The following is a 12,269-nucleotide window of genomic DNA, read 5'->3' as shown; positions in this document are numbered from 1 at the left end:
ACAAAGAAGACTATTAAAGATGTATGTGCAGTTTGGTGCCTGAACTAGCAATAATACCCAAATTCACAAATTTAAAGGGTGCCTGGACATGTTTTGTCATACAGTGTACAAAATCTGTTTCAATTTCAATGTCTTCATGTGTGTAGGTATTAAGGTATTAAACAAGGCATTAATGTATTTAATTAATGTCATAGTTAAAGTCAAGGATTTGGATCTTGATTGCAACAGATGGTTTAAATAGTCCTTAACTAAAGAAAGAGACGACAAATTAAAACTGTAAACGAGAAATGTGCAAACGTGTACATCCCCTGGCTCACACGCCCTTCAGTTAATGACCAAGACCTTTTAAATACTTACTGGCATGATATGTAGACTTGGCTGTGACACAGCGAGAGACAGACAGGACATGGTGGAATGGTGGTGGACAGCAGTGGAAAGGGGCGTGGTAAGGCAGTGATGGTGGATACATGAAGAAATGACATGAAATTATAAAGACAATGTAACAAAAACAGCACAATGTTTTACTGGAGGCAGTTCAACAGAATGGTAATGTTTTAAAAGGTCTGGGAAGGTTTCTAAAGTAAAAGACACTCAAACTCTGTCCAAGTGTGTTCTGATTAGTCCTCAGAAAAAAGTATTTATTATACCCATGTGACAACAATAAGGATATATGATGATTCCATGCCTTCAATGCATTAACCTACCATCAGCCAAGTAGTCATTATGCCACAATCCGCATATGTTGAACTCCAACAAAAACCTAAAAACAGCAAAGGTGCACATCAGAAAAGTTTAAATACAGCTATAAAAAATTAAGAGACCACTTTAGTTTTTGAATCATTTTCTCTGATTTTGCTATTTATAGGTATATGTTTGAGTAAAATGAACATTGTTGTTTTATTCTATAAACTACAGATAAAATAATGCAATGAAAACAAGTTCATATTCATTAAGGTTTAAGAGTTCAGAAATCAATATTTGGTGGAATAACCCTGGTTTTTAATCACAGTTTTCATGCATCTTTGCATGTTCGCCTCCATTAGTCTTACACACTGCTTTTAAATAACTTTATGCTAGTTGTTTTTTCTCCTAGCGCAGAAAAAAAAACAGTTGAGCTTGGTTTGATGCCGTTTGATTATCCATCTTCCTCTTGATTACATTCCAGAGATTTTCAATTTGTTAAAATCAAAGAAACGTATCATTTTTAAGTGGTCTCTTATTTTGTTTGTAGCTGCAGCCTTAGGCAGTAAAATCTGCTAAAATGAGGAGTAAATATACCTAAGAGCATTAAAAGTATGTTGAAATTAGGTAAAGAATACTAAAAGTACATTTTCAATTTATTATTGAAAATACACAATAAACATTAAATATAATTTCTCTGTATTTCCATAAAATGCATTTTTAAGCAATATTCTTTAAATTAAATACTGTATTGATAGAAAATATATGTAGTGGCATTAAATACTGCTTAAAGTGCACTTTAGTGTAGTTTGTTTTTACAATATAATTAATACAAGTGTATTAAAAATGATATTCAAACACATATTAAAATCTAGTTTGCAGAAGTTATATAAATAAGCACTCAAAAGCACAACCTAATGCTTTTATGTTGTGTTTAAATATAGCTTAATTACAATTGAAATATACTTAAGTTGCCATAAATTGTTACAAAATAGTACATTTAGTATGTATTTAGGTACGTATTAATTTAATATTAAAAGTATGTACTTTTTTATGTTAAGTATACTTAAAAAATATATACTTAAATGCACTTTTTCTTTTACAAGGGAACTTACAGCATGAGGTTTGAGAAGAGCCACTTGACTGCTGCCATCAGGCCATAGAAAGGCTGCAGAGTGAATTGTGGAGACATAAAGATATTAACTGTTAATGGAAATGGTTTGACAAATGTCATGTCATGTACGGCATTAGTGGCCCATTCTGCTCCCACACATCTTCCATTTTACAGCTCTAATTCCAGTCTAACTGTGCTGACCCAGTTATATTCCACAGCGTGTGAACATAACAGAAACATTAGTAAAAAATCTACTGTTACGAATATTTCCTAAAGCGTGAGCACGCTGACCAGTACTGATCTGTACTGAGGATCACTTACACTGAGAAGCGGCCGGGCTCCACTGGAGTGATGATGGCTGTTCTTGCACATGGCCTGGTAGTCGTAGAGGGTCACCCTGCAGAGAGTAGAAAAATGTAGCACACTCGGCCTACAGACACCCATTTACAGTGACAATACCCTTGTGAAAAAGTTGTATATTTAAGTACAATAATAGTGTACTTGAACTGTATGCAGAATAATTAAAGTATACTTTTTCTACTTATATTTTACCAGCATAATCTGTATTTCAGTATATTTAGAAAAAAATTGGCTGTGCTAATTTTGTCCTGGTGATGTACTTAAATAAAAATAAAAATATATGCTTAATATTATTTTATGAAACTGTGCTTTTTATGATAAATCTATCCTAGGAGCCAATATAGATTTCCTGCAAAAAAACTGTACTTCAGTGAAATTTGCTATCAAAACATTAATTTTGAGTTGACAAATTAAAACTGTGATGATGAACTTTTACGTATTAAAATAATATTTTAAAAGTTTACTTAGTTCGTTTAGTGTAGGTAAAATCTTAGATAAAACAGCTGATTCTTGCAGCAATGAGATATCCTGCTTTTGTTTTTACCAGTTTATATTCACTCCTCAAAATGAATGTGATTTTAAATTTATCTATATTTTAATCACACTTTTAATATATTTTTAACGTTCAGTTGCACAGCCCACACAAATATACTTAAATTGTACTAAATAGTGACGAAAATAACATATGACTAATATACATACTAATATCAATTTAGTGCAAATGTATATCATTTTAATTACAAACAAGTAATAATTAAGTACAAATTATTGGTTCCATCATAACATAACTTAAGTACAGATAATAATAATTTAAGTATAATATTTTTTTCACAAGGGTAATGAGGAATGTTGCTACTGTAGAGAGTCTGCAGAGTTAGTCCAGAAAGGGGTCAGCCAATCATAACAGAGGTTATTTCTATACAGTCATTGATTGTTTAATTCTGATGGATAAACAATATATGACAAACGTGTAATAAACTAATTATAGGAAATAAATAACATTTGAGGAAGAAAATACAGGTGTTTTAATTAAAAATAAAAGAAAAATGGAAATATAAAAAAAAAAAAAAACACAACAAGTTACCTTTTATACAAGCCTGATTTCAGGAGCTGGGCCATCACTGAGCCATCAACTTCCCCAAAGAACCTCCCAATCTATGAATGAGGGAGTATGTAAGTATGTGTGTATGCATAACTGATGGTTAATCTGTCGCCATCTCTTCATTACCCTGATTACATAACGGTCATTATGCTGTTGTTATAATCATATCATCATCTACTCATTTCATGCTCCGCTATATCAGCTACTCGGCAACATCACAGTCTTTAAAACAGTCACACACATTTAGCAAATCTGGCCCAGGTGTGTGTACAGACCCGGGGCAGCTGAGCTTCAGGCCAGCAAAAGCTACAACCCTGAAATAAACCTGCATGAATAAACTAGCACCTGTGGGAACACTTCTGTTTATAGCCCCTCTGTGTTAACTTTACCGTACATACGATATGTTCATGCTTAACCTACTTCAGTATGACATGCATGCATGGCCCCCTCCCCCTCACAAAACACAAACACATACACACACTAATACGCTCTGCTACAGATGTGCTAACAGATGTCTAAGACCCACAGTGCTGCCCCAACCACACCACATCAATTTGGGATTAAACTCCATAAGTGTGCAGTAATCCCGCAGCTACCGTAGATACGTTACGTGCCCTTCCACCATTCTATACATCACAGGGTTGCGACCCGGCATCAAATGATTTTCATAATTCACATATTACAAGATTAAATGTGCACAAGTGTCCTCTAGATGTACGATCTGTTATGAAAGCATGATCAGCATGAAGGTCAGCGCAGTTTCAACTGACCAAACCAACACAGTGCAGATGTAAACAGCGAATCTGACAGAGCTAAATGAACACTATTAGTTTTTAAATGAACACTGTGTGTTGACTGAAGACAAATATGCAAATTTGCTGTGCAATATGAAAAAGGATATTTTTGATGGGTTTTATCACAAACGTGTGACAAGTGAACATGAAGTGTTTTATACTCACATCCCCTCTCTCCGTGGACATGACTATAAAGCCGTTGTTGTCCACCAGGTAGCAATTAATTTCCTGCCAAAAAAAAAAAAGATTATATGAGGAATCTGAGGACCTTATGAAGAAAAGAATAACTTTCAATGAAGCAACACGAATGATTAATCTTTTAAAAAGTAAAAGTTTATACGTATGTAAATACATTGTTCATTACGTCACTCAATGGTCTTAAATTCCCAATGAAATGGAATTTCAGTTGTAAAAGGTTTTTGACTTTTACTTTTACTGATATTACTGTAAATATTTTGCTGCTTCTCACAATTTTATATAATTGAATATACTGATAAACAGCTCCAGAAAAAATGTAAAGGCCACTTCAGTTTTTGAATCAGTTTCTCATATTTTGCTATTTATAGTTGTATGTTTGAGTAAAATGAACACTGTTGTTTTATTCTTTAAACTATGGACAACATTTCTTTGAGAAAAAAGAGAAATGGCTGAAATAACAAAAAAGATGCAGAGCTTTCAGACCTCAAATAATGCAAAGAAAACAAGTTCATTTTATAAAGTTTTAAAAGTTCAGAAATGAATATTTGTTGGAATAACCCTGGTTTTTAATAACAGTTTTCATGTATCTTGGCATGTTATCCTCCACCAGTTTTACACACTGCTTTTGGATAAATTTATGCCACTTCTGTGATGGCTTGTGATCATCCATCTTCCTCTTGATTTTTTTTTTTTTTCCAGAGCTGTACATTATTATGTAAAACAACTGTAAATAAATGCAAAGTGTGTATTCCAGCTTGTGCCCTACAACTTTTATCATCATTTTCTGCATGGTTGCAATGTAGTAAATGAATGAGAGAAACAGAAGATGTACTCACAACACTCTCACAGCTGAGAGGACATAAACCTTCTATATTGCTGCACTGAAAAGAGCATAAGAAACGAAAACTTCATCAGCAAATCTTTTACAAAAAGTACTGCAGTCAGTATAAAACAGAACTGTCAATCTGATTAATGTGCTTTAAAAAATTAGTGATCAGTACTTACATCTGTCTCATTTGACTGTTCAGAAAGAAAAAGACACAAAGAGTGTTGAGAGAAAGACATAATGTATAAACATGTTAAATGTTAAAAGTAAATGTCATTAGAAAAACATATTTTTAATAATTTTGTTTTGATAAAACATATTTAGTATGTAGAAATGATTAAATGTTTTAAAACATATTGACTTCCAAGGTCATAATTTCTATATATGGTGATTTTTTTTAAGTGTACATCCACATCCACCTACAGCTGTTTAGCTCCACCCATTCAGGTTATATGCATTTATCAGTTTTTACCTCTTCAGACCCCGCGTCTTCATATGGGGACATTTCTTTATCTTTTTCTGTTTCATCATTGGAACTTAATTTTGTAAACCGTTGACCCTTTGGCCTCATATGGAGACACTGCCCGTATCATCCAGTGTGGTCACATGGCAACATAACAATCAATTAATTGAAAACATGATGGAAGGAATCCCAAACAAAAGTTTCTACAGCCAGTTCAGACAGAAACATGACCAGGTAAAAATTGTTATCAAATTCTATGTTTGAAACTAGTTTATTTACTTACTGTAGAAAGCTAAAATTTACTTGAGAATATTTTTCAATGTTAAAATTAACTACTGTCCCATATGAGCACATTGATCTTTGCAGAAACAACTTCCTGGACAATGACAGAGTTTAGTTTTTTAGTTTTTTTTTACTTTGTTATTTCCAAATAGCAAGCAGAAACTCCAGGTCTCTGGAGGTAACAGTGGCAAAATTACCCCGACAAATGTGCAACTATTGCCCTTAATAGGCTTTAGAAATGACTGGTATGTGTGTCTGCTGTAGTCAGTCATGGACAATAGAATTTTATATTAGCCATGAACATTTTAATGTTTTCATGCAAAGCTTTCACAAAGCATTAAGGCAAAAAGCTGAAGAGTGAACAGCCAAATGTGTGTGATTTTATCCTGTAAAGCAATATATTTTTTATTATTTACCTGTTTAGTAGTAGCCAAGAATTTTCTCTCCAGCAGGTCCAATGACATTTGCACTCCGATTGCTGCATGTGGGAACAAAAATTACAGCGTGTAAGCAGAATTTCACCATTACTGATTCAAAATAAAATTTTAACCATTATAAGACTCATTGGTGGGTGTGTTGTCTTTCAATCCTAACTCTGGGGAAAAGTTATGGTTTCATCCACTCTGTGGATAGTGAGTAATCCATTAATGTTATTGTTAATGTTAATGTTATGAGTAATCCATATTATTGGTCATATGGGTCAATCACAATACTGCAGCTAAATGTCAAACAGTACAGACGGCAAGAAAGGCCAGTTTACGCAGTTCTTATGATTATCACTTATTTGTATTAAGAATTTAGCAAGATCATGAGAAACACAAGTTGTGCTCACCAAATAACTGTATTGAAAAATATGATTAATGCTTTGCCAAAAAGTAATAATCTACATTCATAGTATAACGACCACATAAGATGCATTAAGATGCACAGATCAAGTGTGCAAAGAGGCTAAAGTTTGCATTTAAGCTGTTGACCTCTCTCCCTCTCCCCCTCCCTCTGCCTCTCCCTTTCCAAATACTCTTCATTTCCCTCTCACCCTCCCTCTCTCTCCTGCTCTCCCTCCTCCTCACTCTCTCTCATTAATAAATGGGCAGGCGTGGACCGTTCTAATACTCACTGACGGTTGACGCGACTCTCACACACATAAAGACAGGCATGCTAAGAACAGGAGCTTTTCCTTTCCTCAAGTCTGAGAATGTTCGAGCATCACTCTACCTGCATGACTGCCGAGCGAAGAAGGTAAGATTCAGTGGTTCATTCATCTTTCTCTCATTCTCTTTCTCTCTCTCTATCTGTACATTGTTTTAACCATCAATGTTTGCCAGGATGTTGCATTGCTCAATATGTTTAATCTTAACAGGTACAGGTTCTGACCAAAAAGTGCATAAAACCCAAAAGAATAAGGATCACCCTCTTCCAAATTGGTTACAGGTTACGACTAAATAGATGTAACAATTTAACTGATCTAAATGTATATACATTCTATTTTTTGGACAAGGAAATCCATCGATTTACAACAAAATTTAATGCCTGCAATTATTTTTTCCACTGCTGATTTCCAAAAATAACTCTTCTAAACCTCTGGACGGTGGGATTTTATGGGATGTGCTCATTCTGTTATGGATTATTTGAACATCTCTACCCTGATTAAGCTGCTGCTGCTGACACTGTCTGGTCTGATTAAGAGATAATAGTGTAATGTGTGGTGGAAAAGGGAGGGGAGCATGAAAGAAAGAAAGAAAGTATTTTCTCGTTCAATGTGTTTTTTTTCTTTTTATGATTTTTTTTTATATTGTAAATTTAATACTGAGGCATTAAAGCTATACAGGAACATACGTGGAATTAATTTTTTAAAACAGAAAGTGTTAAGCAAATATATTTTATACTATATATTATTCTATGTAGCCACATTAAGCTGGTATTCTTGGCATTTTCTCATTGTCTTTATGACGCAGAGTCACCTGGAACAGTTTTCTCAGCATCAAAAATGAGTTTCTGGAGGTGCTGAACAATAGTTACTGCTGGTGGTTCGTAATGGTTCGTAAGACTTTTAAAAGATTTATAAGACTCACAAATTAAACTCTACTATAAACATGGCTTATTACATAACCAAAACTGGAGGCACTTTGCAGCACCTTTATTTTTTTAAGAGTATAGTAAAGACAATCCTGACTATAATTCTTTACCAATTTATTGATCATGTTCTTCCAATTTGCATCATCATCAAAGCAACATACTTCAACATTTACACTAAAAATATACATTTTAGTGAATAAGTTAAAGCCGTCATATTTTCAAAAGCAATGACGAAAATATGTTTTTTGTTTATGAACAAACTCCCCACAGCATGAGAGCGGCCTGACTTGAATTTGTATAGCTTTGATAAAAGAAGCGCCTCTGGGCTGCTTTTAAGCAAACTACTATCTTACACAAAAACACATACGAACACACACACAGACCTACTTTCTGCTCCATTATGTTGCGTAAAAGCTATCCATGAATGTATGTTTTCTCTGAGGAAGTCTCCACCAAAATGCAACACAATGTTATTTATTACAGCAACCTTTGTGGTAGCTTAAACAAAGCAACTGGACCAAGACTGGATTAATTATGATGCTGTATCGGTGGGCTGTGAGGACCAGGATGAACATTAATGGTAAATATTTTATTTGAATTCACCTTTATGTAAATAAATGTTGTTGGCAGCTAGTTCTAATTCACTGTTAGCTATGTTGTACAATAGAAGCTCTTAAAATAAACTCTCTTCCCTTTAGTTCCCGCAGCGCTGTTGACCATTATGAGCTTCTTCAGACCTCTAGCAAGCTGCCCATCCATCTGCATCTGCAACAGCACCCACTCCGACTGTAGCAGCTCCTTCAACCTGCAGATCTCCTTCAACTCCATTCTGAACCAGCTACCTCCTAACCTCACTTCCCTCACCATCTCTGAAAACAACATAACCATGATAAAACCACAATCCTTCGCAAACCTCAGCAGCCTGTTAAGACTAGATCTTTCCAGAAACAACCTACTCAGCCTCCACCGCTCTACTTTTTACCAACTGAGCAGCCTGGAGTTTCTAGACCTCTCCAGCAACTTCCTACTGAACCTTCCAGTGGATCTCCTCTCTGACCTCATCAGCCTCAGAGAACTGGTTCTGAGAGACAATAGGATAAATATGTTGAGCCCAATACAGTTTCATAGCCTGACTCAACTCCAGCACCTGGATCTTTCCTTCAACAGCCTGGACTCCCTGCCCCTAGGTGTCCTGGATGGGTTGCAGGCCCTAGTGTGGCTCTCTCTGGCTGGGAATAAGATAGGCACCCTGCAGAGATCAGTGCTGGAGCCCCTCACTGTTCTACAGCACCTTCAGCTGGAGGAAAACAACTGGAACTGCAGCTGCAGCATAATTCCATTTAAACACTGGTTGGAATGGATGCTCTATAGAGGTAAGGGATTATCTGATGCAGTTTGTAGAAGTTTAACTTTAATGCAGGTCTTACTTCCATTCAACTGCATTGAATTGTTGTAGAGATACAGCTAAGGGTTGTGAAACAGCCTAATATATTTTATTTACAGTGGCTTGCATAAGTATTTATACCCCTTGAACATTACGAACATATGTGAACATATGCGATTTAAGAATGGGCCATTCCAACACATGAATATTCTTTGATCCAAACCATTTCACTGTAGCTCTGGCTGTATGTTTAGGGTCACTGTCTTGCTGGAAGGTGAATCTCCTTCTCAGTCTTAAGTGTTTTGTTGCCTTCAACAAGTTTTCTTCCAGGATTGCCCAGTATTTAGCTCCATCCATCTTCCCATTAACTCTGACCAGCTTCTCTGTCCCTGCTGAAGAAAAGCATCTAATAATACTGCCACCACCATGTAAAAGAGTTCGAGGGGTATGAATACTTTTGCAAGCCACTGTATATAAGTATCCCTGTGATATTGCCTCTCTTTCTGTTCCTCTATAGGCGGTCATGTGGATTCCATACAGTGCTCTCTCCCTGCAATTCTACGAGGAAGGGACCTCCGCAGAGTGCCAATGGAGATGTTCAGACACTGCTCTCAGCTTCCTATCCCAGAAACCAGGCATCATTCTGCCTCCTGTTTCAGGACAGCTGACGGTTTACTGGTCTCCACTGACCCAGCAGCAGACTGCTACCGGCAGCGGCATAAAACTGTCAGCGTTCGCCGAGCACCCATCACTGTGGTGGTGGCAGGGGTGGTGTGTGCAGTAGTGTGTGTGATGATGGTGGTGGCAGCCACCTATGGCTGCATCTACGCCATGCTGGCAGCCCACCACCAGCAGCAGCTACTGGAGAGGAGTCTGCAGGTCCAGCAGCAGCCGCTGATGGATGAAAGGGAGGCGGAGCCAGAAGAAGAGGAGACAGCGCCTGACCTTAATGAGGAAGAGAAGGCTCCAGAGTGCACAGAGTGGATAGCGTTTCCACCAGAGGTCTGTGTGTGAGACCAGTGAGACCTCAGGACATGAATGAAACCAGTAACCAGTAACTGATCAACCACTAAAAAATGATCAATTTCTTTGTGTTTGAGGAAGGTATTCAAAAGGTCCATACCACAGATTGCACTATAGTTTGTGTATAAAACATAAGCTGTTAGAAGAAAATAGTCTGTTTACAACAATACCAATATTCGTATATACGTTATACCTCATATTCAGTCAACAAAAAATATTATATGTGTTATGTTTGAATGTTATGTGTTTCTATTGTTTTTTTAATTAGGCACGGGGGGGGGGGGTAATTATATAGCAAATACAATATAATTCAAGATCTAAAAATTTATATATCTTAGGTATATTGAGAATTACAGCTGGTGATATTTGAATTTAAACTAAAATACAGTCCAACTATATGTAGTAATGTAAACAATCATGGCATAGGAAACAATTGCAGTCATGGGAAGGTCTCAGTACAAAGCAGTCAGAAAGTTTACTCATTAGTAAGTAATGTCATTGGAAACGAAATGGACAACCCCAATCCCAAAAGGTTGGGACACTGTATAAAATGTAAATGAACAAAAGTACATAGTACACATATCAGATGTTAAAACATTTCTTGACTTATTTAGAATTAATGAACTCACTATTGTGACACAAGTGACACTGAATTAAAACAGGAATGATTCTGTACTGAAAATCACTACATGGGCTCAGCAGCAATTCCAAAAATCGAGCCTTACCCCTTGTGCACAGGGATTTCTCCAGATTCTCAGAATCTTTTAATGGGATTATGTTCTGAAGATGATGGGATGTCTAAAGTCTTTGCTGTTTTACATTGAGGAATTTTTTTTCTAAAATAATTCCACACAGTTTTAAGGTGAACCTCTGTCAAGTTGCTTCTGGGAATCTCTCTAAAATGCTCTTTTTATACCCAGTAACTTAAGTAAGTTAGTTGGGTAAGGTAGAAATGGTTCTGTTACAGTTATTAGTCACTTACTTTTCCAGTCTTTTGTTGCCCTGTTCAAGCTTTTTTGCCAACTTTTCTAATGAATGTTCATAAATGGTTTTATGAAATGGTAAAACGGCACTTTCAACATCTGATATGTGTTCTATGTTCTCTTGTCAACAGAGTATGAGTATCAATAATTTTTTGATTTTTTGGATATGTCTTTTTAGTAATTTACATTTTGTACAGCTTGTGTACGGCACATTTTTTTCAAATTTGAATTGTAAAATTTTAGCTTTGATATGTTATTATAACTTAAAATGCATTGTCAGCTTATTTGTCATGTGAACATAAATTTTGAGTGTTCTTTGGGAAAGAACAGAATATAAGAAACAATTAGGATATAGGCCATTGAATGTGATAACCATGGGTTATTTGACTGGTAAGACGTATAAGCCTAATGTTAGAAATTCGGCTTTCAGGAATCAGGAGTCAGAATCAGGAATCAGGAGACAGCTTGAGAGATGACTTGAGTTTATTCTCGTGCAGACAGAAAATCTACACGGGCACAGCTTAGTTGGTCGTTGCTCCCTCTGTGTCCGCCTGACTAGTCCATGTGACTTGTCTGTCTGTTACTGTCTGTGTGAGACTCTCTGACCGAGACTCAGCTAGACTGAGCTTGACTGAACTCAGACATTTTAGCAGGACTTTACATACAGGAGAAACTGCTTTGAACACAGCAGGGGGAGAAAGGGTAAGGGTTTATGGAGGAGTATGTGGGGGTGTCATCATTGGGGGTGTCTCTATCAACATATGTTAAACAAAGGAGAGATGTGAGAGATAAGGGTGAGGGGCAAAAGGTTAGGAGTGTATAGGGAAAAAGGGGGGTTAAGGAGTGAGACAGTTTAGAACCTAAGAAAACTTAATAAAAGTACAATTTGTTGTTGACAGAATCTCTCATTGCTCCCTCTGATTCTCCCAACATGGAGAATCACAAAACTATGTACAATAAATTGTCATATGTATAAACAATTA

The 12,269-nt window shown here is 36.2% G+C and overlaps 2 protein-coding genes across 4 annotated transcripts in view; one reads left to right on the top strand and one right to left on the bottom strand.

The window, feature by feature from the left end:
- Positions 1-12,269, bottom strand: part of cacna2d4b (calcium channel, voltage-dependent, alpha 2/delta subunit 4b) — a 40,543-nt gene that overhangs the window by 3,344 nt on the left and 24,930 nt on the right. For 2 of the 3 annotated variants that reach the window (XM_007252886.4, XM_007252887.4), the window contains 9 exons: positions 6,237-6,298; positions 5,255-5,269; positions 5,086-5,130; positions 4,217-4,279; positions 3,240-3,310; positions 2,117-2,192; positions 1,797-1,849; positions 705-760; positions 358-378 (listed from right to left, as the gene is read on the bottom strand). In XM_007252886.4, coding sequence (XP_007252948.3) covers positions 358-378; positions 705-760; positions 1,797-1,849; positions 2,117-2,192; positions 3,240-3,310; positions 4,217-4,279; positions 5,086-5,130; positions 5,255-5,269; positions 6,237-6,298 — 462 coding nt within the window. The remainder of the gene's footprint in view (positions 1-357; positions 379-704; positions 761-1,796; positions 1,850-2,116; positions 2,193-3,239; positions 3,311-4,216; positions 4,280-5,085; positions 5,131-5,254; positions 5,270-6,236; positions 6,299-12,269) is intronic. The other variant, XM_007252888.4, reaches the window with a different exon arrangement.
- lrtm2b (leucine-rich repeats and transmembrane domains 2b) lies at positions 6,890-10,590 on the top strand. The gene is made up of 4 exons (XM_007252885.4): positions 6,890-7,059; positions 8,380-8,476; positions 8,595-9,269; positions 9,798-10,590. The coding sequence occupies exons 2-4, from the start codon at positions 8,431-8,433 to the stop codon at positions 10,292-10,294; spliced, it is 1,218 nt and encodes a 405-aa protein (XP_007252947.3). The 5' UTR covers positions 6,890-7,059; positions 8,380-8,430; the 3' UTR covers positions 10,295-10,590.

This window comes from Astyanax mexicanus, chromosome 10 (genome assembly GCF_023375975.1).
Source record: "Astyanax mexicanus isolate ESR-SI-001 chromosome 10, AstMex3_surface, whole genome shotgun sequence".
NCBI classification, from domain to species: Eukaryota; Metazoa; Chordata; class Actinopteri; order Characiformes; family Acestrorhamphidae; genus Astyanax; species Astyanax mexicanus.
This window is presented reverse-complemented; position numbering and strand designations above follow the sequence as displayed.